Here is a 25532-nt window from a genome sequence, read left to right as displayed (position 1 = left end):
CTGGATGAATCCTGTGACAGGAATCCCTGCTCCGATTTCCAGCCCCTGGCTCCTGAACCCTCCTGGGCTGTGTCCCTTTGCTGGGCACAGAGCAAGAGTTCCTCCTTTCCCTGCAGGAAAAGGGATGATTTGGATGATTGGCGCCTCTGCCCTTTTGTAAAGCAGCTTCATGATTGCACGAGGTGGGAAACGCAGCAGGATCATTAATTCCTTCAGGTTTCCACTCCCTTTCATTGCAGCTGCCTCCAGAAAAAGGTTCCTGTTTTTTTTCTGAGCTTTCTGTATTTCAGAAATCAGCAGATTTTGTGGGGAGCTTTTATGGCAGTGACAGTAAAACAAAAGCAGGCAATCAAACCTAGACTGTTTTATGTACTTTGATGTTATTCACTTGCTAATACAGCGCTCCCTAAAAACCAGACTATCTGCTCACACCCTTTCCAGTTTTAAAGGAAAATGCCTTTGCTACTGCAAACAGAGAAATTAATCATAACTGGCTTGTTCTACAAAACACACTCTCAGAGATGGGAAAGTCTGATTATTTTTTTTTTTATTTTTTCCCCCTCAAATAAGGAAACTTAAATTACTTAAGGGACTACTTAGCTTCCACTGGTGCAATTAGATTAACATAGGAGGAATTTTGATTTATTTCCAGAAATGAATATATGTTTCTAGGTCAGTAACTCTATTTAGAACAAAAGATCTTAAGGTTTTTTCCCCAAATAAATCCAAATGTAGTGTTTGCTAGGCTGCTCTCCATTTGAATTTCAGTTTAATCTTCATCTTATTTTATTCCCCTTTTCTTGATAAGTGCAAAAGTGTTAAAGTTCAGAAGAAATACATGAATTTGGGAAGGGATAATAAAATGATGAAGTCTGGCTTATGGTAATGGTTCAGGGTGACTGACTTAATCATTTATATGTTCGTATAAATAAATAAAACAATATATAATAATATAAATAAAGAATATATGTTTACTAAAAGTAAAATTGAATCCAGACCAGTAGACTTGAAAGTTAACAGTGAAGCCATGAAAGGCAGGATGATATTGAGTAATTGATTGGCAACAAAACAGATCCAGTTCAATGTTGATAACATAAAACAATCCATATAGAGGAAACAGAGTAATACATGACTCCCTTTCAGGGAACCAAAACCAGATTTCTGGATTTGACCCCTTGTATGCAATCTGGAGGAATATATCGTATTTATCAATTGAAACAAAATGAAATGTGCATTATGTTGCTGTCTGTGTGTATCTGATTTGGTAAAATTTATCTGTTGACAAACTTTGTAGCAGAATTGTTAAAGCTCAACCTTTGGAGAAATGAAAAATCCAAGAATTGAGCCACTCTTCAAATATTCATGATGCCACGTGAGACTGAAAATTAACTAGTGTTACTTATGGAAAAGTAGCCTCTAGCAAACTCTTAAATGTAAATTTTCAGGAAGTTGTGTGTATCTGTGGTGGTTAAAAATAATCTTACCCATTAGATGTTCAGTAGAACACACCTTCTCCTTGATAACTAAGCTGCCCAGGGGGATGTATGGTAGGTGTTGGTTAAAAACCAACCTTAACCCCTGAAAATGCCCCAATTTTTCCTCCCCCCCAAGAATCCCTTGAACACCAGATCAGGATCCACCTGTGGAACCTGCTGCCTGTCACAGCCACTTTTGTCTGCAGTTGCAAAGATTTATGACTGAGATAATAACCCCACAGTATCTGAGTTTACAGCCTGATAGTTAATTATTCTCTGTGTGCCTTGTGCTGTAGTTCACGTGTAAACAGGGGTTGGAAAGCAAAACAATCCCCCACAGCAGAACTGGGCATATCCTGAGGGCTGTTCTGTTTCCATCTCAGGAGTGGGATGCTCTGCTCTTGTGTTTGAGCTTCTTGGAGGGCTTTAAAACATGACCTGCTGTATCTAAACATGGTTTATCTCCACTGCCAGTAATGCAGTGGGGTCTCAATACTAACCTGGAATAGGGTCTAGGCTCTTTTTGCATTCATGGTTGATCTTGTAAACCTTTTTTCTTGCTAGCGATGGCAGCAGAATAGCTCTACTGAATTATGGTTATTTAATCATTATTATACATTATTATACAAGTCCCTTCATTCAGCTTTGTCCTGAAAAATGGACTAAATTTTTTTTTTGGTCTGCAATGGAATTGAGTGAACTTCTGATACATAAAATCCACTTGTGCATCCTGCACCTCTGTCTAGTGTCATGCCAATGTGAAACAGGAGTTGCCTGTCCAGCAGGCCTTGCTACTGGAAGCCAAAGAGATTTTCTACATCAGTAACAAAGGAATACAAAATTCAGAATCCTTTCCACCAGCTCTGATGCATCTTTTGTAGTGGATCCTGCAGATGTTAGCTTTCCAACATCTGTTTTTCCTGGTGTTTCTTTCCTCAACATCTTGAATCACAGTTGAGCTGGTGCCGCAGCACCAGCTTGGGACCACCAGACTTGCTGGTTTAGCAATTACATCTGGTTTTATTCCAAATTATGGTTTTGTCCAGCTGTCTTTTAAAACCATTCCTGTGAGTTGCTAGGATACATTTCTAAAAGTGGAAACTGTGTTTACACCACTTCAGTGTGAAAAATCTTTGAATATCACTTACTTCTTTGCCAAGGCTTCATTACAAGGCACTGCTGAAGTTTACCAAGCTCTCCAAATTGTCACACAATCCTTTTTCTTTGTGGTAATCAGAGAAATACATGGCTGATTGAATGGGTCCTGTTTTGTCTGCTGTTATTGACTCCTTTGCTGAGCAGTGGCATTATTCAGACAGATGTTTAGTCAGCTCAATCCTGACCAAGGCCAGTCCTGCATCTCTGTGACCTCCCCTGCACTGGCTCCAAGTCCTTCTTATGTTGAGGGCCCCAGAGCTGGGAATCAAATCATCTGAAACTAAATCAAAGCCACACATTTTCCTAAGGAAGGTTGTAGGCAAGGAACTTGAAAATTGTCGAAGTGAAGGATGGGCAGCACACATCACCAAAAGGCAGTGGCAGAGTTTGCCCAAGTTCTGCATGATTTTTAAATTTCTGCTTGTCAAAATATGATTCCAAGGATGAAGTCTTCCTCATCTTACAACATCTGCTGTAACTTGCCTTGTCTTGCATTGTTAATTTTTCTAAAATGTGAAGGGTTTTTGACAAAACAGTAGTCTCCTTACTATGAAATCTACACAGTAGAAATAGGTTTTAACACCTCAATTTATATATTGATCAGCCATTTCAGGTTCAGTGTTGATGCTTTTAATATCTAATAGGGTTTTTGTGGGGGGCATCATGTAGGAGGGTGACTGAAGAAAGAACTGGCATTTAAACCTTGAAAGAGTTTTTCTTAAATGATAGTTCTGAGATTAGACTGGTTAGCCGCCATTGTGATTCTTTCAAACCAGCCCAACAGGCCTTGAAATAAATGCTGTGGATGTGATCAACAATCAGATTACACTGAATGCCCACAGACTCCACCAGAAAGGTCTAAGGGAAAACAATTACAGATGAAACAAAACATAGCATTTAAATCCCTGCTTGAGAAGCAGCCGCACAAAGGAAACATAGATCGTGGTTTAATCACCCGGGTGGAAGAATCTTTAGAAAATTAATATTAGCACCTTGGCAACTGAAAGCATTTAAAAGTGTTAATGCCTCCCCTTTTCTTCCTTTTGATTAAAAAGGTCACTGACAGAACACAGCTCTGTGCATACTCCAGCAAACATGGTAGTGATGGGTGCAGTGATTTTGTGCAGCTCCTGCAGGTGTCACAGGGCTCAAGAGCTGTGCATAGCTTCTTAAAATGGCCCCCAGTAACACATATATTTATTTAAAATCTTATAAAAGGAGCTGCATGGTTGGTGAATATCATCCTCTCATGATTTTTTCAGGTGCAGCCTTTCCAGCTCAGGTGTATCAAGGCGACCTGATGGTTTGGTCATGCACAGAGGTGACCACCAAAAGGTTTAAATGCTCTCTGTTGTTCAGGGGAAGCTTCCAGACTGATGAAATGTAAAGTCACTCTTTCCATTCTGTCCTGGAAGTAAAGAATCTTAGATACAACAGACACACATTAGCTGTTGCAGGTCACTGAGGAGGAGGAGGAGGAGGAGGATGTGCACATGGCCTCTGTGTCCTTTGCACCTCACTGTGGGCATTGCTGGGTGCTGCCTCTTTATTTTCACTTCCCAGTGTGGTGCTGGAGTGGCAGGAAAGAAAACACAGTCAAGACAAGAATTAGGCTCATCATTTTTTCCTCAGGAATGGTGGTGTTATTCAATTTCCATTGTACCTCCTGGCAGTGTATTAAAAGATGGAGTGTGGGCTTAGGCAGCATTTAGGTGGGGAGGAAAGTGAAAAGATTTTGCTTCTGCCAAGCCTTTTTTAGGATATTTAATAGGGATATGGTGGGTAAAGTGTGGAATCTGACATGTGGGTGGTGATAAAAGCAAGGACTGGTAAAAGCAAGAGAAATCCACAGGTAACCTGAATGCTGCAGCAAGGTGAGTGCAGTGAAGGAAATGGAGATCCTGAAAACCTTTTCTTTGGTTGCAACAGCAACCTTGGAGTTGTTATTTGCTCTTGAATTTATGTGACCAGCTGGTCAGAGGTGGGCTCAGCAGGGTCGTGAGGTGATTCCCAGAGGAGCTGTGGCTGCCCCATCCCTACAAGTGTTCAAGGCCAGGGCTTGGAGCAGCCTGGGATGGTGGAAGATGGCAGATGGGTTGGTTCCATGAATCTGTGAACTTTTCCATCTCCCTGGTACTGCAGGAGCATTGCCTGCAGCTTGGAGTCATTCCTGGTCTCTCCCTGGGAGGAGTTAGATCTTGTGGAGCATGTGGATGATGACATCCATTGTAAATCCATCCCCCTTTCCTCCTGGTAATCTCTTAATTTTGATGGAAAGACTCTCATGCACCGAGGGACCAGGGAAGCCTGGTTTCTTTGCTTTTCATGTTGATCTAAGCTCTAAGGAAAGACAAGGCTCGAGTGAGGCCTCTCCTCAGCACATCCATCCATTGCATGGTTCTCTTCCATTGCACCATCTATTTCCCCCTGCCTGGTGAAGTGCTAAAATCATAATACAGATGAGACATGACTGAAATTGGCCCGAAGCTTCACGTGTTAATCCAGGCACGAGAAGGGAGGAGGATGGGGGTTTCCATTGCTCTGCACATTCCCACATAACACCCAGGGAGTGTCTGGCTGTGTTCCTCTTGTTTCCTTGAGAAGCCAGACTAAAAATAACAGCAAATAGGAAATGAAAACAATTCTGTTACTACATAGTACATTGCAAGGAAAAAACATTCTCCACGTCTCTGGATTAGCAGAATGTTTGAAGCTGTGATAACCCAGTTGTTAACAACCATAATTTAGATGTGGGTTGTTTTTTTTTTCCTGCACATAAATATGACTTATTTGAAGTACGTCGAATTAGAAAACTCATGAATAAATATTTTGACATAATCAGAATTATATGGCTGGAAATTGACCTACTTTGCATGACAGATGCTTGAGAATCCCCCAGCTAATAGCAGACTAACCTGGCACAGCAATGCCCGATCTTATAATATTCTAAGCTGCATACAGACATTAAATTATTAGATTGTTGGGTTTTTTGCACGGAGATTAGACACAGTCAATTTTGTTTGTAAATGAGTAAGTTATAAGCAAGTTACTGAGGAGGCCTTGGGGTGCAGTCCAGAGAAGGATTCCTGCATCATTTGATCAGTGTTTTCACCGTGGTCTCAAAAAATCTGTCAGAGGTAGAAATAGCCAGCAAATCTTGATGGTATCAGCAGCCAAATAATGAGAGTATTACACCAAATAGACAGGTCTTTTCAGAAGATAAGCACAACTGCAAGAGGAATAATAATAATGTTTTAAAAATCTGGTAATATTTTGATGGTGTAAATAGAATCTACTTTTCTCCCTGCAGCTGCTCCTTATGCCAAGTGTTGATTTCAGTAGACTGATTTTATCTGCGTGTCCTTTCAGTTAATATGACAAGGATTTTCTGTAGGTTAAGTTAACAGAGAACTCTGACCTTGGGAAAACAGTCTTCTCAGTTTAGGTTTATATGGATTCTTGTAAAAAAATAATCTTCTTTTATTATTTTAACAAACACAGGTGATGAAACATTTTAGGTGCTTATTGCACAGAATAGAGTTTTCAGGCTTCATAAGTTTTTGTTGTTCAGTTCTAGCACAAGTAATAATAGTGATTTTATTTGTAAAGTATCATGCTTTTTATTTTTAGTGGGGGAAAAGTACCTTTTTCATGGCTCAGTTTCAGCAAAGATAACCCTCCTTTTATAAAATCCATGCAATGAAAAATAATAACATATTCCATTTTAGTAGCCCCTTTATTTGCTTCCTGGTTGTTTTCTCTGTTTTCAAAGAATGTCTGCAGATGAAGTGGACTTTGTTCAGTCTTTTTTCCTCAAGGTCTTCAGGGGAATGTTTTGCTCCTTTGTAATGAACCCTTGTTAGCACAAAGGTAGTAAAACCACGTGTATAATATTGGCAGATCTGTTCTCTTCCAAGCCTGAAGCAGGGCCAGGCTGAGGCACAGCTCCTGTCCTCTATCTTGATTTGCTCCAGCTGCTTAGAACTTCCTGGAATTAGGTTAAAGTGTCCCTTTAGCACCCATATTTCTTCCAAAAAGGATGCAGTTCAGTCATCCTTGCAGTGCCCAGCTGCCAGACCCTCGGGTGCTGCTCAGCTGGGGATGGAGCTGCTCCTTTCAGGGAGTGAAGGCATCCTTTTAAAAGAGAGCCCTGTCTGCAGGACACTGATTTGCAGCTGAATTGGGATTCTTTGGAAGCCTCACCCAAGGGCAAGAGACAGAGGTGATTACTTGGCTTGGTCACAGTCGCTGCTTTAGGATCTTCTCTCTGGCCTACAGTGTTTGGAGGAGGGTTGGCAGTGATTTCTTTCTGGTTGCTCTCCAAGTGACCAGCTCTGGAACACTGGACTGCTCTGCAGGTGGCTCAGCAAATGTGTAAAAATTTGTAAAAATTTCAGCACTCAACTTCGTTATTTTGTCCTGCTTCTTCTCACATACCAGTAGGCATTTTGGATTCAGACATGGTCACTTGGGTCCTTGTGCCATTACAATTCAAACCATCTGCTCCATAGCTGAAGAAGTCTCCAAATTTTCGTAGTTGGGGAACGTTTCCTTTTCTCTTACTTGACATAGAGTTAGCTGGTGGGGCTTGCTGGTTTGTTTTTATTGTATTTCCTTACTTTCCCCACAATTCACTCTCAGTCTCCTGAGCTCCATCCCAAACACTTTGGCTCCTTGATGCCTGCTCAGTTCCAGGAGCAGAGGAGCTGTCCTGATGTGCTGATCCTCCGTGGCTTTGCGCACACCAGAGGTGTGCAAACCCCAATTCCTTACCTCTGGAATCCTGCCTGGCACAGGGGTGTTTTACTCCTTGTCAGCAGTTTGCCCAAGGGTGACTGCCAGCAGTAGTCTTTTCATTCCTGCCTCCTGCTGCCACTTTGACAATAGGAACGGCAGCAGGAGGCGAAAATGAAAGGACCAGATTGAAAGAAGCACTTTGCCACTGTTGTAATTTTGAAATTGATGGCGTTTTTTAGCCCAAAGTCTCAGGAAAAAAGCTGCTTTCCTCTTTGCCTCCTATTGTTTTTCCAGCAGGGAGAGACATTCTCTGATGTTGCAGAGGCAGTGGGAAGCCAAAATGAAAATAATTTTCTTCCTGAAACATTGGATAACAAAATGTGAACAATTTCAGCAGGGAAAGAGTGGTTTGTTTTTTTCTCGTTGAATGCCATGTGGTGAATACTGGTATTTCCATTTGACTACAGAAAATAAATAGCAGCTGCTTTTCTTATTGAGTTAATGTGATCTTAAGATCATTTCTAGACACCTGTTTACCTTGGGGTTTTTTTTCTTTAGCATGACATTTTCATTCTTTTCCTTTTTCTGCATGAGAATAGGTGTTGTAGGGTGGGTGTATTGTTCACTTTTGAGGCCATGTGTTGCCTTTAGTGCCATGCCCTTGGAGCCAGCTTTGTAAGGCAGGAACTTACAGTTCTGCACTTACCAGAGTTGTGCTTTACACCAATATTACCAGAACTACCAATAATCCAGATGTAATTCCCGGGGCCACTAATTCCCTTGGAAGAAGGATGAGGATTGTTCTGCAGCTGCACTGACATTTTGTGCTGGAGTCTTTGCTCAGTGGGGTCTGAAGTGGTTCTGGGGTTTAAGTGATGTGGGAGGTGGGGCTGGGGAGCTTTAATGCTTCAAGAGTGACCTTCACCTCCTTCTCTTCCTGAAGAACAAGTTCTGTGATTTGGGTGAGACTTTATTTTTGCTGGGAAGGTGATGCTTTGTGAAGGCTGCCCTAGAACAGAGGCTGGACGGAGTTAAAGAATAAAGTTGGGATTTCTTAGGAGGCCTCAATGGATCCACCTTGGGCAGCAAAAGAGCCCAGCCAGGGCTGCACCCAAGATGAACCAAAATGGTCACAAAATGCACAACTAATCATGAGATCTCTCACTTTTGTAAATTTTGGTCTGTTTGCATATTGGAGTTCATTGTCCAATTCCGGCTTTAGCCTACGAAGTCCCATCCTTGTTTTTCTCTCTGCAGCCCACGTTGTTTGTGCTCTTGGGCTTGAGATTTGGATCATTTGGTCCCCAGCTGGAGAAGGAAATGTTCTGTCTCCCTACTCTCTGCACAGATCTCACCATCCCCTAATGTGAACCTCAGAACTACACACTGAAGCAGCGCATAATCTGAAAAATATAAAAGCCAAAAATTGAGGCATCAAAGGCAATCAGTGGAGGAGCACAAGCCCAGCCCCCAGACCGTGCATTTTGCAGATGTTCCCAGCCTGGTGTGATGCACGTTCTGCAGAGTGCTGACAGCTGGATGAAGTTCTGCATCGACACAGGGGATGGCTGGGAGGGCAGAGGGGGCCCTGGCACCTCCCAGTGTGGTGCAAATCCCCATTTCTGTGCCTGCACTCAGCCCTGGTGCGGGGGGACCACAGTGCTGTGACAGGAGAGGCTGAAGTGTGAATCAATGAATGGCTTTGTCCTCCTGCTTTAGCTGTTACAGGCTATTGCTCTTGTCTTTGGGGACTCTAGTGGCTGTAATTAGTTATCTTGAATGGAAAGATTTTTTTCTCTTATTGAACGTGTGAGAAATTTGGGAATGTTAATCAGCAGAGCATAACCTTTTCTTAACTTGCTCTTTTTATAGTCCTGGGGAATTAACATTTATCATAGGGCAGCACAGGAAACTGCTATTTGTATGAAGTGAACTGATTCTCCATTCTTTCTCTTTCTTTATACGTTAAAAAACCTAAACTTTTTAGTAGGCTCATCAACAGAATATATTTTATAGGCTTTGAAGTGTAAATTGTGAATTTGTGTGTCTCACAGGACTTTGGGGCGCCACATGTAAGCATGTGCATGTCTGTGTCCTGGATTAGTAAAAGTCTCTTTAAAATTGTTCTTGAAAACTGTATAGTTAAACCCAGATATAAGGAGACACATAAAAACAGCTTGATTATTTTTTTTCGTGAGTTCTGAGCTCTTACAGTTCTTGCAGGATTAAAGAGGAGTCAGGGAGATCCAGCAACTCTGCGGATCTTGTTGCAAGTTCACATTCCAAAATAATTAATTAGATGCTTATCTGTAAATGATCAGTATTCCTTATGTTGGCTGATTTTTCATCTGCTTTAAGGTGCTTCTCAGTGCTGTGGTGGAGCTTGGAAGGAAAAGCAATTCCACCTGACTTTGCTCTGCCCCAACAAGTTCAGATTAGGTTGGGAAATGACACATTCTGGGTTATCTAGCAGCCCCTGTGGACTGGGCTCTCCTTGCTGCTTTGGAAGTTGTGTACAGAGATTTTGGCAGCAGATGGTATCAGCTGAGTGCCCCGTTGGGACTGTTTTGCTCGTTCATGTGAGCACAGCTGTAACAGGTCCTTTGGCTTACAGAGTGCTTGGGCTTTTACAATGCCCCTTCCAAGTGCAGTGCACATATTAATGCAAATTAAGGATCTCTGTAGCATCAGTTACCTTTTCTTAGCTGGTTTTAGCTCAGAAACAACTACTGACTCCCAGGCAAGTGGATAAACACCTGATGACCCTGTTTTCCCAAGGGCTTTATGTACCTGACATTTTGATGTCTGTTTGATTTAAACATTTACCCAAGCTTTAAAACATTGGGTGAGCAAAGATTGCTAAACTATCTTCTGTCTCCTAAGAGGAGAGTCCACAAATACCTGTCTTTGCCCTTCCCCTCTGGTTGTCCAGAAAACATAATTTTAATTCTCTAACAGCAGAAAATGGACTGCCAAGTTTCCCTGGTTTCACTTTTGGTCATTCCCTGGGGCTTGCTGAACAAGGTTAGTATCCTAAAATGAAGTTTTATTGCAGGGTCTCATTTCACTTTAAATCAATGTAGAATTTGGAATTTCAGCTGCTTCTACACACAGTCTGCAAAAGGCTCCTTTACAAAATGACTTTCAAAGATTTATGAAGACTTGCATGGTACAGAGGCTGAAAGGAAGTTTAATTACATTCAGCTTTTGGTCATTTCTGTGTCTGAAGATGTGCCCATATTCTGTCATCTCAAAAACCATCTAAGAAAATAAAATTGATCAGTGAGCCTTCTGGCTAAAAGGAAAATGAGTGCTTTGTCATCTGCCCGTGGAGCTGGGTGCTCAATCACTGCCTTCTCCCGGGTGCTTGGCCCAGACTCTCCATCACTGAGGTCTGTCCCAAGTTTTAATGAAACATTAGTTTATACTGCGGCCTCCTCTGCAAATAGCAGAACCCTTCCCTTGACATACTCACATGGACTTCATTGTAGTGTAAATAGATAATTTAGTCCAGTCCATGGAACCATTTTGCTTTGGAGATGGCAGAATGTGCATCATGTTCATCTTGGATTAAGTGTTACAATAAAAACTTGACAAGTGCAGTCGCTGTCACCTGATGAACAACATCTGCTTATAAAGCTGATCAAGGACAGCAAATAATATGGGAACATCTTATTTCCTTGCAGAGGAGACTTGTTTCTAGGAGTGGGGCTGTGTAGGTGCCTTCAAGTACAGTAATTCTCAGGCTAATAATGACAGAAGCCATAAAATCTCTCAGTCTGAGGTTTTGTGAACGGCAGCTCTGAACGATTGGGGACCACTGCTGAGATGATAGCCTGAATGATGATTGAGTTTTCCTGGAGAGCCTTTATCTGTGCTTAAAATTGGAGGTAATTTTTTTTAAATTAAACCATAATAGAAGTTCATTGAGCCTTCGGAGTGGTTTCTCTGTCCCCTCTTTACGTGGTTTATCATTTTCTGTAGAAGTATGCTCAATCTTTTTGTTCAGGACAAATTGTGTTGCTGTCAAAACAGGGCATTAAAAGCACCCCAGAACAACACCTTGCAGACTTTTTTAGGAGATTTCCTATCAATTGATGAAAGGAGAAGTTTGCACTCAGGTTGTGCTCATATACTGTGACCGAGCTTTTGTACAGCCACTTACATAGAAAGAAGTGCTTATTCCTCACAAAAATTTAACATGCTTTTTTGGGTGGTGTCCCCATAAACAGGTTGTATTTCACTCCATCACTAAGTTTTTTCAGCTGCTAGGGATTAGCCTTAATCACTGAGATAAAGTGTGAAATCCAAAGTATGTCTTAATTTAAATTAAGACAGCAGTGCTTGATGTCATGAGCAAATCATGCTGGGACTGTGCTCTGGTCACTTGAGATGAAGTATTGATCTTGAAATTAAACTCTCAAGTATCTGTCCTTTTTAAAGAAAAAAAAAAAAAAAGAGTTTAAAATGGCTAATTGCAAGAAGCTCTTTTGAGAAATGTTGGTAGAGGAAGAGAATGCTAGTGCTGACATGAGAAGGTTAAATTTTGAGCACACAGACTGCTAGGTGCAGTGTAGTTTCTTTTCTAAAATGTTATGTTCAAAGAGAAAAAGGATTTTATTTTTCTGTGGCAGATCTGTGGATGCCCACAAGAGGGTTGGGCAGTCGTGCTCCTAAAGACAGTGAGGAATGACCCAGCAATGCTAAGTTTCCCAGTTCTAGGAGAAAACTGCAAGAATTAGATTAGCAGATGCCAGGAGAATCTGAGAACTTGTTGGGGGTTCTCAGCTTTATAACCCCAAATCAGCATTCTGCACTGAACTTTGTTATGGTTATGAAGAAAGGATTGCTGGGTTTGTGATATCATGATCCATCCCTTTGTGTGATGGATCATTTTGAGCCCTCTGTGTTGGTCCTGAAGTTCTGTGAAGGCACTGAGGAAAATGTGCTGTCAAGGAGAGTAATCAGAGTTACCTTCATGATTCCTTTTAGTTCCTGCTGTACTGAAGGGCACATTTAATTGCATGTGAGTATTTTCTCTTTTACACCTGCTTATGTGCTTAGGGGCTTTTTTCTAGTGAAATCTGTAGTTGATTAAAATTGCTGTGAGTTTTCTTGGGATAATTGACACTGAATGAACCTGTGCATCATGTGTGTGTATATGTGCAAATAGATAAGATTATGCATGTATATATATGTGTATATATATGCACAGCTAATGGGAAATACCTTTCACTTAGCAATTAATTTAGGATTCTTCAGTCTGTGTGGCATCTTAGAGGTCATTCTGCACCACAGTGTTTTGTATTTTCCGCTGAGTTGATGCCATAAAAACCCATAAAAATGCTAATTGCCCCAGGAAGATGTAAGCTGTTTATAAGTGTGTATGGGATTGTTCTTCAGCCTTGTGATACAGGAGGAGGTGTTATTTCAGGTTTATCATTTGAATGTGTGCATAATTTGAATGGCTACAAGTTTGACAGTTTATTAGTTAGAAAAGAAGTAGGAAAGAAAAGACAGCGCTGTGTCGTTCTTCAGCGAATTGATTGCCAGGAGCATGTTATTGACTTTGGTGATAATATCATTATATATTTTACAGTCGTAAAATCAAGAAATTCAGATGATGCCCTGAGGGCTTCACACATTTAAATAAAGGATATAGCCATTTCCAGGGTTATTGGTTTAGATTAGCGGGTGCTGCGAGGAATGCTGAGTGTGTTGTGGCAGGACAGAAAGAGCAACAGTGCTCTCACTGAAGAGGGGCTTTGCTTTGTTTTATTTTTCTATTTGTGAAATGCACTCACTTACAGATCCCCTGGGAGGATGAACAACGTTTGCTCTAAACTTTAGCATATTAATACAGTGTTAGCTTGGTGTTGTGTGGGGCTGAGAGCTGAAATCAGGTGTAATCCTTGGCTTGTACCACGAGTGAGGAGAAATGAGGGAGCACTCACAAAAATACTCACACAGTGCCTGGGAAGCAAACCTGGGGTGAGCTGCAGGCTTCAGAGCAGCGTCAGAGTCACAGAACTGACACAAACACATCTGTCCCTCTTGGTGGTAAAAGTGCAGCTTCGCAGGGAGCCCCAGTGCCTGCTGCTGGGTACAGGGAGCGCCCCTGGAATTCAGCTCGGGCTGCTCCATCCTGCATCTTCCACAGTAGCTCCTCTCCCTCTTGGACTGCCTGCCAGCCACCCCTTGGGACTGGCTGGGCTTGAGGCACAGGGGTTGAGCACTTGGGGTTTGGGTTTGGGGCTGTCTCCAGCTTGCTTGAGGGAAACCCAGTTTAATTAAGGTATAGTGCCTTGAATAAAAATGATTGATTGCGTTCCAAACCTTGTTTATGGACTTCTACAGTAGCTTTAGTGAGATGGATAAAGTACCTTAATGCTGGTGATGCTGCTCAGCCTCTCTCCACTTCATATGGGAGCTTGGGAGCACATTGCTTCACCCAGCTCTGGGCATTTATTGTTCTCGTAAAAGAGTGTGAAGGTCCAAGTGCAATGTCACAGCTCTGCAGCAAAGGTCATGTTTCCCTTCTCACAAAGATGCAGGGGGTCCAGCTGGAACATGTATGGCTCCAGGGTGTGTGGTGACATCCACAAAAGTAGATAAAAATGAAATAATTACTCTTACGTTTACATTTTAAGGGCCTCTGAGGATTATAAATCTATACACTGCAAACAAAACTTTCCCTGGATCGAGATCAGCACCTTTTCTAATTAAAAGTGATCGCTTTTTTAAACTGAATTTGTGTGACTTCTTAGTGGGTTTTTAGCTTCTGCTTTTTTCTTTCTAATTTTTTGGCATGAGAATGAAATTTATTTTAATTTTGATAATCTTGTTCCATTTTGGATTGTGAATTGCTTGTGTTGAGTTGGGAAGAAATACCCAGGTTATTTCTTATGTAAATTCTTCTGCTTATGAAAAACAGACTATGAAAGCATTTTAGGGCAAACCGTTGGAAAGCACCCATTGGTCTCAAATAGTTTTGATACAGACATTTAATTTAGGATCATTTCAGAATGATGTAAAGGATAATGGTGTAAGTTCTTCTGAAGAAGAACTCTGGGGAGATTCCTCCCTGTGCAGGGGGCAGGTGAAGAGCTACAATGGACATCAGCGGCTTACCCAGAGTGATTTGGCATGGGTGCTGCTCTCTAGTCAAGAATTGCTAAAGCAAGATTTCAGGAAATGCGTTGTGGAGACAGGAGTGGTTGTCATTAAACAGGGGCTTCTAATTTTGCTGCAGATCATGGCCTAGTAATGATTTCTGATCTCAAGCCTCAGTGTTCCATAAAACCTTCACAGATGACTGTCCCTCTTTGAACCATGGAGATGGTACCTAACCCCAAGATGTGGCTTCACAGTATTGAAACAAAACTCAGCTCTGGCAGTAAGTGCATCCCTGTATCCAGAATAATTTTCCTTCCAGAGGCTGGGACCCATCCAGTGTGGTGGCAGGGATGGCTGGAGAGGCAGGCTTGATGGCAGAGCTCCCCTGATAAAAGCAGAAGCTGCAAAGGAGCAAAGCTTGACTCTGCTCGTTACATGGAAGGAAAGATTCACTTCCCTGGGTGTGCTCCTGGCATGGGCACAGCCTCTGATTTAGTGGTTTGATGTTCTCACTCCCCCTCCTCTGAAGCCTGGGAAGAATTACAGCCTTGTAATTCAGGCAGCTCTTATTTATGCAGTTTCAAATACTGAAAGAACCTCGTTCAAGAGCTGTCATTAAAAACCCCACCCTTTTTTGTTTCAATGATGAGGTGTTTATGACAGTCTGGGCTATCTACTTTCCAAAGTGTCCAGGGTTCCAATGAAATATCACCCTCCCAATAAATCTCACACACCTCATGGGTGCTGTAAAATCAGCTGCACTGACAGCATCACGTGGTGATTTCCCAGGCAGGTATGGAGTTTTCACCACCAAAATTTGGGAACGTGGGTGAATACAGACCAGAGGAGATGTGGGTGTGTGCTGAGGAGTGGTGGCTTGCCCACAGATGGCTGGCCCGCAATATAGGGCAGTGTGCGTGTGCACTCTGTGTGCTCTGCACGGGACATATGCTCTGGGCTTTCACGGATGAATTTGTGGTCTCCAGCAATTTGCAGCTTCCAGGACCGTGGTTTCAAATATCTACATCATTTTCAGGCTGATGATTTTTCCCAGTCATTTATCCCAAAAGCACTTCATCCTGCCTAATCTGGGTCATAATTGACATGGGACTCGTGCCGAAGCAGACACGGCCGTAAGTTGTGTTTGAGTGGGCTGTTAATGGCAGGGATTAATAATGCAGTAAAACACAGCAGAGGCTGAAACGAGTATAAATGTTAAAATAACAGATGAATGCAGGGTCACAGTCACGACTTGGACCCAGAAAAGACTCTTGAGCACTTGACATGCTCCTGCTGTCAGCTCACAGCTGCCTTTGGCTCTAACGGAGGCGTGAAGTTGGAAATTTCGGCTGAGGAAGCTGTTGGAATTGGATCGTGTTTATTGCAAATCAACAGGATGTCTTTGCAAGTATAAAAGACATATGGAAAAGTCCACTGTTATTGTTGTACTTTGTTGTGTCTCCAGATGTTTTCCCTCCTGCCCTGCTCCAGAGGCTGAAAGTGGGAAATGGTTTTTCATTGCTTCTAGCTGATGGTGCCAACATCTGCCTTGGCGTTTCCCTGGGGAACGATATTAGCACTGCTGAGAGTTTCTGATTCATCACTTGTGTCTCATTTGCCTTTTTTTTTTTCCTTTAAATACAAGATAATGTCAGAGCATGAAGTTTCAGCCCTGCTCAGTTATTTTGAGGGGTGAGAAGAAATCAGGGGAAACACTTGGGTGGCTGCTGAACTATCACAGCAGCACTTCAGAGCCTCCTTATTTTTGAAAAGCTGCAAATGAGGCATTCAAACATTGCTCTGAGCTGGTGTTTTTCATTGAAAGAAATAGTATTTGTGAGCTCAAACATACTTGAAGATCTCAAAATGCTTAAAATAGCTCTGTTTTCTTAATATGCATTTAATCCATCATTAGTTCCCAGTGCTTGACTCTGAGGGGAAGGGAACCAAATGAATATCTTCATTTGGAAGTGCTCTTTGCTGATCATATATGCTCATAATGGTATTGTAAAGGCTTAATTCCATAGTTTAGAACCTAACTGGTTGATCAACTTGATAAGTGTGTAAATTAGCAAAGTTGGCTGAAGTGTTGACTGCTAATGAAGGTGCTTTTAATAGAAATGCAAAACAAAATAGAATTTTTCCCCAAAGCTTCTGTACTATTTCTTATCAGTAAACAGCTGTACAGTATCAGATCATATTAATCTTCATGTACTAATAAAATTTATTATATTAATGATACTATATTTTTAGTGCTTTAATCTGGCATTTAAATAGGAATGAGCTCTGGAGAAAGTTTTTGCCAGAATTCTCAAGTGTAGACTAAGACTGGTTCCTGACCTGTTTCCCCTTTATATCAGACTCTGATTTCTGGTTCATTCTTTTACATCAGCTGGAAGAATCTGACCAGAGCCTTAGGTGCCAATAGTGTAAATTTTAGCAATGTCTGTCCATGTTTAGGGAAGGTTTCTTTTGAGAAATCTGTTGGGTCCAAGAAAATGAAAATTGTGTAATATCTCACCGTTCTGCCTGCTTCTTTGTGCTCTGGCTGTTGTTTGTTTGCTTGCAGTTATTTACAGCTCGCTCCTGGGTTTTTTTGAGGTCCTAGCAAAAAATTCCACAGGCAGCTGCAAAATATATGTTTAATCAATTTTAGGAAGACTGATTCCCTAACTAACATTTTTCTTCCAGCTGAGACACAGTAAAAACTGTTCTGCAGATACTCAGGGAAGGGGGGGGAAAGTTTTCCTGACAAAGATGTCTTTTTTGTGGGTTGTTGTGGTGTCATGGTCATGTGGTTCAGGTAGTTTAGGTGCCTTGGTGTCATGGTTTAACCTCAGCTGACAACAAAGCACCATGCAGGCACTCACTCCCCTCCAGATGGGGGGAAGAAAATTGGAAGGGTAGAACTGAGAGAACTTGTGGGTTGAGATAAAAATAGCTTAATAGTTTAAATACTAGTACTAGTACTAATACTACTACTACTACTGTAATGAAAAATAATTTAATAGTTTAAATACTACTACTACTACTACTCTACTGCTACTACTGTAATGAAAGTAAAGTAGCAGAAAAAAGAGAGAGCTAAAACCCAAGCATCTTTATTGAGAAACGTAGTTTTTGCCTTTTTTAAAGCTTCTTAGGGTGAGCCTGTGAGAGCAGCTTTTGCCAGTTATGTTATTTCTGTGTATGTTTATGCGCAAAAAGAGTAGAACCAGGAGTTTTAAAGCATCAGTATTCTACAAACAAAGAATACAATTTGGTATTTGGGTTTCCACCTTCCAAGTGTTAATAGTGTAAATATTGCTTTTTGTAAGTCATTTTGTAAGGAAATAGTAGCATGTTTCTGTTAGAGTTTTGTTTGCAAAATGCAGAATTCTCCTGTGTATTGGGATTAGAACTACTCATACAGATCACAAGTTTTTTACAGAATTCACAAGGTTGCAGAGAGACCTTCAAGATCATCGAGTCCAACCCATGCCCTGACACCCCAAAACTAAACCCTGGAACACAGTGCCACATCCAGGCTTTGTTAAACACACCCAGGGATGGGGACTGCACCACCTCCCTGGGCAGCCATTCCAGAACTTTATCACTCTTTCTGTAAAAACTTTTTCCTAATATCCAACCTGCATTTCCCTTGGTGCAGCTTGAGCCTTTCAGATCCACGAGCTGTGATTCAGGTTTATCTCTTACTTCTGCAAAAACCTGATTTGTGTGCTGGAGATTTTGCATGGCAGCAGTTCCACTGCGAATTCCTTCGCGGTAGCGAGGCCAGAAGGTTTTATCGAATGAGCATTTCCTTCTAATTCCACTGAAATGTTTGGAGTTAGACCTGATTTGCCACTTGGCTGTGCTCCTTCACTCGTTCCTCCTTGCCCTGCTGTGGGTATCCTCACGTGCATGTTGTGTTTGCAGGTCAGGATCGCAGCGAAGCCACTTTGATAAAGAGGTTCAAGGGTGACGGTGTCCGCTACAAGGCCAAGCTGATCGGGATCGATGAGGTTTCTGCTGCCCGAGGGGACAAGTTATGCCAGGACTCCATGATGAAGCTCAAGGTGCAGTGAAACTTCTCAATGTTGCAGTCAAATTTAGCCTGAACTTGCACTCGTTCTCCTTTCATGACACTGAGCCTTAGTCTGGTTAATTATGTATTGAAATCAGTCAATTTTGCATGAACTCCTGCCTGGTGTTGCTTATCCTGGTTTAATTTTAATACATTATCTCTGAGTTCTGTAGTTACTCCGTGATTGACACCACTGCAATTTGTCCACAAATTACAAACAACACACTGCAAATTGAATAATTTTATTATGCAAAAGGGGAAGTAAATGACTGTGGAGGAAAATGGGATATCAGAGCATTTTCTATGACATTTCTAATCAACTACAGCACTGCCTCTGGCTGTTACCTCCTGTGAGTGATGGGTGTAGGCAGCCAGATTTGGGGGGAGCTGGTGTCCTCCTGGGAGGAGAATGTCTTGCACCAGCAATGGAAGGGCTGATGTGTTGCAAAATCAGGCAGTGCACTGAGAGGATGGGGCATGAGAATGTAAAGAGGAGTCCCTGGCGTTTTGGGGATCAAATGAAGCCATGGCAAAGGCAGATTTGGGTTGGAGTGTAGATAGAGTCTGAAGTACCAGTGGTGTCCAGGATGGGCTCTCTGGAGCTGACAGATATCCCTCTATGGCCCAGTCTCTCTCAGAGAATGAGATTTCCTGTAGGAGTCGTTCTGTCCCTCACCCTGGGACATGTGGAAGAGCTTGAGTCACTGGGAAGGAAAGAAGGAAGGAGAGGTTGTGTTTTCCTGAGTGCCCTGTTGGCTGTTCTCTTCCCATCTCCCCTCTGCATTGCAGGGTTACAAACCAGGTCTAGCAGCAAACCCTCTGCTGCCTTTTCCTTTTTATTTCTCTTTTATTTCTCTCCCAGCCTAGAGAGCTGATGGATTTCCCATTGCTGGTTTTTCAGGAGGAGAAATCACTAAATGGTGTCTGGTGCACTACCAGCCCACAGGGTTCCAGTCCATCCAGGAGGAATGAGTGACTTATTAGGGAAGCAGCATGGGGTGACACTCAGCTTGTGGTTCAACAACCTAAAAGCAAGATCTGGGAGATAATTTACAAATCACTTTTATGGCAGGCAGAAATTAATCCGCTCCAAAAGTTGCTCCGTTGGCGTGTGACATCAGCCACAGTATTCCTGCCTGATTTAAATGTGTGCTGGGTGTTTCTCATCATTTCTCATCCTGGCACTGTGGGGAGAGTTGTCACTGTTCTGCTGCACAAACCTTTTTGTCTCTCTCTTCCATGGATTAATATTTCCACATTTCCCAGGTGCCTAATACCTGTTTGCAGGTGCCAAGATTAATCTAAACAGTACTGGGAAATGACTAAAACTTTAAAGGAAGGGAGTGTGAGAAATTAATTTTTGAGGGCAGAGCATTAATTCATGGGTTTTGGAAACCCAGTGTCCCCTAACAGGAATTTGAGGCCACCCATAAAGTCTTGGGGTGGCTTTCAACATCAGATCCTTGTAATGGCAGCAGTGAACATCTTAAAACTTAAGTTAATTGTTCTTGAAACACTGGAATTGCAGAGAACCAGATATAGTCTAAATATTTTCATTTCATTTAGGAGTACAACTGTTTATATTTGATCTCAGTTCAGTATTACTGGTCAGGGCAGGCTTCTGGAAACAGAAGTTACTGTTACCATTCTGCTGTGGGACAATAATGCATGAGATGGTATCAGCAAGTTCTCTTACAAAGTAAAGGTCTGAGATCCTGAAAAAAAAAATTACCCTCAATAGTAGTTTGTCACAGCACAGGTGTAGTTTGATTTTTAAAATAGGTTTCTTCTAGAAAAACCTCAATTTGCTTGTACTAGATGAGTGTGAAGTAAGCTAAATTCATTGACATTTTCTGTCCTCTGCTGCTTGCTGGGGTTTTTTTTTCCTATTTAAAAAATAAATAAATAGAAGAGCTTATAGCTAGGAAAAGTGTGCTAGAAATGACCTTCAGCTTCCATGAAAACAAATTTCATGGAGGATTAGCTAGTGCAGAGGTTGGGAGTGGGAGGACATTTGAAATGCTCTCTGGGTAGCATAAAGAGATGTGGTACCTTGAAAAAAAGGAGAAAGCCAGAAGAAAGGGGGAAGCTGTTCCTGGAAAACATTTAAGTTTTCCCAGAAAAGGGGTGAATTGTCCACAAGTAAATCTGTGGCACATGGGAGGGTCAGGAAACCAACTAAAACTGCTCTTTGTTTGCACAGGGAATTGTTGCTGCGGCTCGATCGAAAGGAGAGCATAAACAAAAAGTCTTCTTAACAGTTTCCTTTGGGGGAATCAAAATCTTTGATGAAAAGACAGGGGTAAGTAAAGTTGATTGTGTGCTGAATCTTTCCCTGGTTCCTTTAGAAGCATTTCCTTGCTGGGCAGTGGAATCTCACTGGTGTAAACACACATAAAGCATCTCAGAAATTTGATAAAGGGTTATCATCCCTTACATCACTTGCAGAGTGTACCTTCTGTATTGTCAGTGATACAAAAATTACATTTTGTATAGAATGAGAGGTAAAAGATACTGGAAAATTTGAGGTTGTCTCTGTGAAGCAGCAACTTCCCCAGTAGCATCTGGTGGAGGAAGTTGCAGAGACTTTCATGCCTTACACAGTTTCTGCCACAGCAATACCATGTTTGATTTTTTCAAATTGCTCTAAAAGAAGAAACCTAAGCAAAACATTACACTACTTGGATAAAAAGCAACAACACACAAACTGTTTTAATCATAATTAAGAAGATTTTTACAGCAGTTTAAGCTCTGCCTTGAATTTTAAAAAGGTCTTGATTTAATCTTTTGGAAGATTAACTATTTAACACTGTGCCAGAAATAAAACCCTACTGATGATAGATGAAATTATCTTTGCCAGTTAATTTATATTATTAGAAAATCAATGTCATTGAGCTCACTGATACATAATACGAGTAGTTAGTAATGAAAAGCTCATTTGGGATGTGTTGTGTAAAGTATCCATGCAAAAGCTGTGCTTCAGAGGGCATTGCTGGGGTTACAGAATATGGGAAATGTCAGAATTAGGGCTGTCAGTGCAAATTGCACCCCAACCACAGTTGTTTTCCTGAGATTAAAGCTTTTTTATGAAGGAAATAAAAAAGAAGAAAGAGAAAGTCTGTTCCTTTTGCACTTGTCTCTGAATGTTTCTCAAACACTGGAATTTTTTGCCTAGAATAAAGAGGGAAGAGAGGACTTGTTTTAGGAACAAAGGTGTGCTTTATTCCAGCTGCCTCTCCTGCACACTCTCCTGTCTGCAGAAGGCGAGCTGGGGACGTGGGAACGGTCTCCTTCACTTCATAGCTCTGACATCCCACACTCTAAATCTGACATAACTACATCATCCTTATAGTAAACCTGTCACTCACCCACTGAGGCTTAGAATGAAACCCTTAAATCCACCTTGCAGATGTCTGCCCCCGAGCTGCCCGAGTGATGGGCAGGACTATTGAGTTGTCCTTCTTGCAGCAGGGCTGTGACAGAGCCATGTGGGGAGCTTTCCACAGCGGTTTTTACGCGCTGTTGTCAAAACAGGAGAGTCGTGCTTCCCATGCCAAGGGTTTGGAGCAGAGGTGCACAAAATCCTCTCTGCCAGGTCTTCACAGCCACCATCCCTTGGGCTTTTTTCCCAGCTTGGGTCTCTCCTTGTCCCACAGTTTCACACCCTTGTCCCATTAATTCTTTGTCTCTCTCATCCAGCCTGTCTCTGCTTTGCCAGCCTGCAGTTGTCATCTCGTTCCCGTTCCTGCTGGAAAATCCCAAAAGCTGGCAAAACTAGGGGTTGCTCAGCCCAGGTTTTTGGATGGGAAGAAGCTGTAAAGAGCTGGAAAAAAATTATATTTCACTCACACTGATCTTCCAATTTCCATAGCAAACTTCAGAGTTTATGAAGTTTGGAGTTCGGTGTTGGCTTTTATGCAGCAGGGAAGAGTCTGGATAATCTTGCATTTGCTTTCTGCTCCTTTAACAACCCTCCCTGTCCACCACACTGCTTTTTCCCTTGGTTGTATTCCCATGATTTTGGAATTCCCCGAAAGGTATTTTGGAAAGATTATTTACCTTTCTAGAGTGTCCTTTCTTAACTTCTACCATTGTCTATTGCTGTCACGTCTGCCCCAGCTTCAGCCCAATGTGATAGAAAAGAATAAAAATATTCAGGAAAAAAAAAAGTGGGCTTCTTCATGTTGAGTGTCTTGTAGGCTGCCATTGGATTTTAATTTATCACAATAAAAAATCAATTTGTAGCTCAAAACTAGCAAATTTTTTTTAAAAACTGGCAGTGTCATAGCTGACTTCATCCAGATGATTTAGGGGAATTGCTCCGTAATTCGTTACAGATGAAGGGCTCTGGTTGGGTTACTACTGAAAATGATAAGCAGGGTTTTTTCTTCCTTTACTTTATAGCACTCCTTAATATGTTCCAGACATAATATTCATCAAAAAGTATTGATTTTAATAATGGTATTATTCCAGCCATCAGGAATTCTGCCCTGTGAGTAAATTTATCCATGAAGGAGATTGAGTTGAAGGTGGAATATCATTTGGAAAGAATATATCTCACCAAGAAAAATGCAAGAAGGATTTTGCTGTGAGTCTGCACTGTAGATGCAGTCCAATATGGTTCATCTACAGCACTGCAATAGAAATAATAACAATCTTTCTTACATTCCATCATTCCATGCCAGGGATTACCCTAAAGAGGTCCCTTCATTCCACTTTCCAAGTACTTGTCAGTGTGTTTAGAACATGATAGCAAAAAATTGTATTTAATATGACTAACAGGATGTTCCCCTGTTGTGTGTATGCCAAAAATTGTCATTACACATCGGGTTTGACCCTATTAATCTTATAAATGCACCTTTTTTTTTCAGCTGTCAGATATTTTCCATCCATCCCATTTGCTTTCTCCAGATAATGATTGCTAAATATATGCCTTACCTGAGGGATGTACATTTTCTTTTAGTTTTTACTGTAAAAAAACACTACCATAATTATTGCTGAACACAAGACTTGCTCTACCCAACTTGAGAGATTTCCTTGCTGCATATTACATGAAAATTTTTTTTTTACCATTTCTTCTGTCACATCCATCTTGGCTAGACCTCAATACTGCAATATATTCTTAATTTATTTTATGGGAGTTGTTTTATATCTTCAAGAGCACGATCTTCAGACAGCAAAAATACAATTGCATTGTGTTATTTAATATTCTCCCTTTTTGGGTGGGATGTAGAGATTGGTGATTTGCTAAGGAAGCAACAAAAGCCATGGCTGTGCATATGGAAGGAAGTGCAGATTTTGTGGAGGCCCAGCAGTGTTGTTTAGCTTTTCCTGGATGTTGTTTTGTTAATCACACACATCAGGCCATCTCCCTGTGATCGCTCAGTGATGCTTCATTAGACCTGTGTGACTAATCTGGGCTCTGTAAAGAGCCTGTAATTGTCTCATTGTTTATTTATGTGGCCATAAATCTCTGTTTACTTGCAGGTTCCTTTCAAAAAATGTATTTGAAACTAATAATTAAATCCTCTGAAAATGCTTGGGAAAAGATTTCCATCCACCTCCATGCAGTGAGGTTTGCTTTCAAACTCTTGTTGTCTCTAATTGCAAAATGCTGCCGACTTCAATGGCAAGCCCCTAAACTGTGAAAAAGAAATGAGATAAAAGCAAGAAATTACTATTTGGCTCTAAGCAACGAATTCTTTCTGTTAAAGTAAATTTTTGTAATTGCATGGATTGCAGATTGCCAGAGTATGCTGTAAAATATAGCTCTTTATGAGGTATTGTATAGCTAAATTATTTATCTGGATTCCTCCACTGGCCAAAAATCAGGGTAAATCAGTGTCAGTATCTTGTTTATTTATGGGAAACACCCTAAACAGATGGATTGTAACCCAGTTGATGAAAATGACTGTCATCTCACCAATTTTTACCTATTTTGTAGCACCCCAAAAGTGAGTTTCGTTTGCATTGCCTATTTTCTTTCAGAGATGTTGGCCCCTATCCTTTTTGAAATAAAGCTCTTGGGCCCAGCCTGTGGGATTGTACTATTTCTAGGAATACTCTGGTGGGGTTTTGGTATTTATTGCACAGAAGTATTGCAGTGTGTTACTCATATTTCATGAATTTGATCTGTAGCCATTTTCTTCAGGCTGGCAGTGTGAAACCCAGCAAGGAAAACCATGTGTATAAATACATTTATTTCATTTTAACTATCTATTCTTGTTATCTATCAGCCTTCATTATCCAACCTTCATTATCTTTGCTGAGAATTTGATTTTATTTTATTATCTTAGAGGGTTTACCTGCCTGAAGTGGTGTTACTCAGTTCCCTCTTACCTGTAGCATTCTGTAAAAAAAAATTAATTTATCTCCACAGAACTGGTGATGGTGCTTCTGCTTTAAATCTTAATGACATCCAAATAAATAATACACGTGGTGGGAGGTTATAATCCTGTTGTCCTCAGAGCGTTCTGTTTAACTGAGATCTTGTCATGGCTCTGAAATGTTCCAGCCAATATTGTGGATGCCAGCATCTTGCCCATCTTCCTGAACCTCTAAGCTCTCTTGACCTTACAGTGCAGATTTCTCAAGTTAAGCATTTCCCAGCATATTCTGAAGCTTTATCAGATGTCTGCTGATAACCCCTGGATTTGCTGCTCTTCCCTGCGCAATGTGAGTGATGGTGTTAATTATGCTGATAGATTGCTAACAGGACAGCTAAACTTGGCTGAAAGAGAAATTTTAGCAGGATTGAAATTCTCACTCTTGGCAGAAGAGGCCTCGTTTGAAACGTACCAAAGGTACTTCTTGACTTTGCTGGAAATCTGTTGGTTCTGGCATCCCTGGCCAGAAATCGAGGTACAGTCCTGGATCTGCAGTCATTCCTTGAAGCACATGTGCTGGAGCAGATGAAATGTCAAACTGTCACAGTCTCTTTCACTGAGCGTCTCTGAGGCTTTAAAAATAGAAATAAAAGA

General features: G+C 41.4%; 1 protein-coding gene across 15 annotated transcripts in view; it reads left to right on the top strand.

Annotated features, from left to right (window-relative positions):
* Window positions 1–25532, top strand: part of DAB1 (DAB adaptor protein 1) — a 417660-nt gene that overhangs the window by 343869 nt on the left and 48259 nt on the right. For all 15 annotated transcript variants that reach the window (XM_063166192.1, XM_063166188.1, XM_063166198.1 and 12 more), the window contains 2 exons: window positions 18405–18544; window positions 20756–20854. In XM_063166192.1, coding sequence (XP_063022262.1) covers window positions 18405–18544; window positions 20756–20854 — 239 coding nt within the window. The remainder of the gene's footprint in view (window positions 1–18404; window positions 18545–20755; window positions 20855–25532) is intronic.

This window comes from Melospiza melodia, chromosome 11 (genome assembly GCF_035770615.1).
Source record: "Melospiza melodia melodia isolate bMelMel2 chromosome 11, bMelMel2.pri, whole genome shotgun sequence".
In the NCBI taxonomy this organism is placed as follows: domain Eukaryota; kingdom Metazoa; phylum Chordata; class Aves; order Passeriformes; family Passerellidae; genus Melospiza; species Melospiza melodia.
The sequence above is the reverse complement of the archived record's forward strand: the minus strand, read 5'-3'. Positions and strand labels throughout refer to the sequence as shown.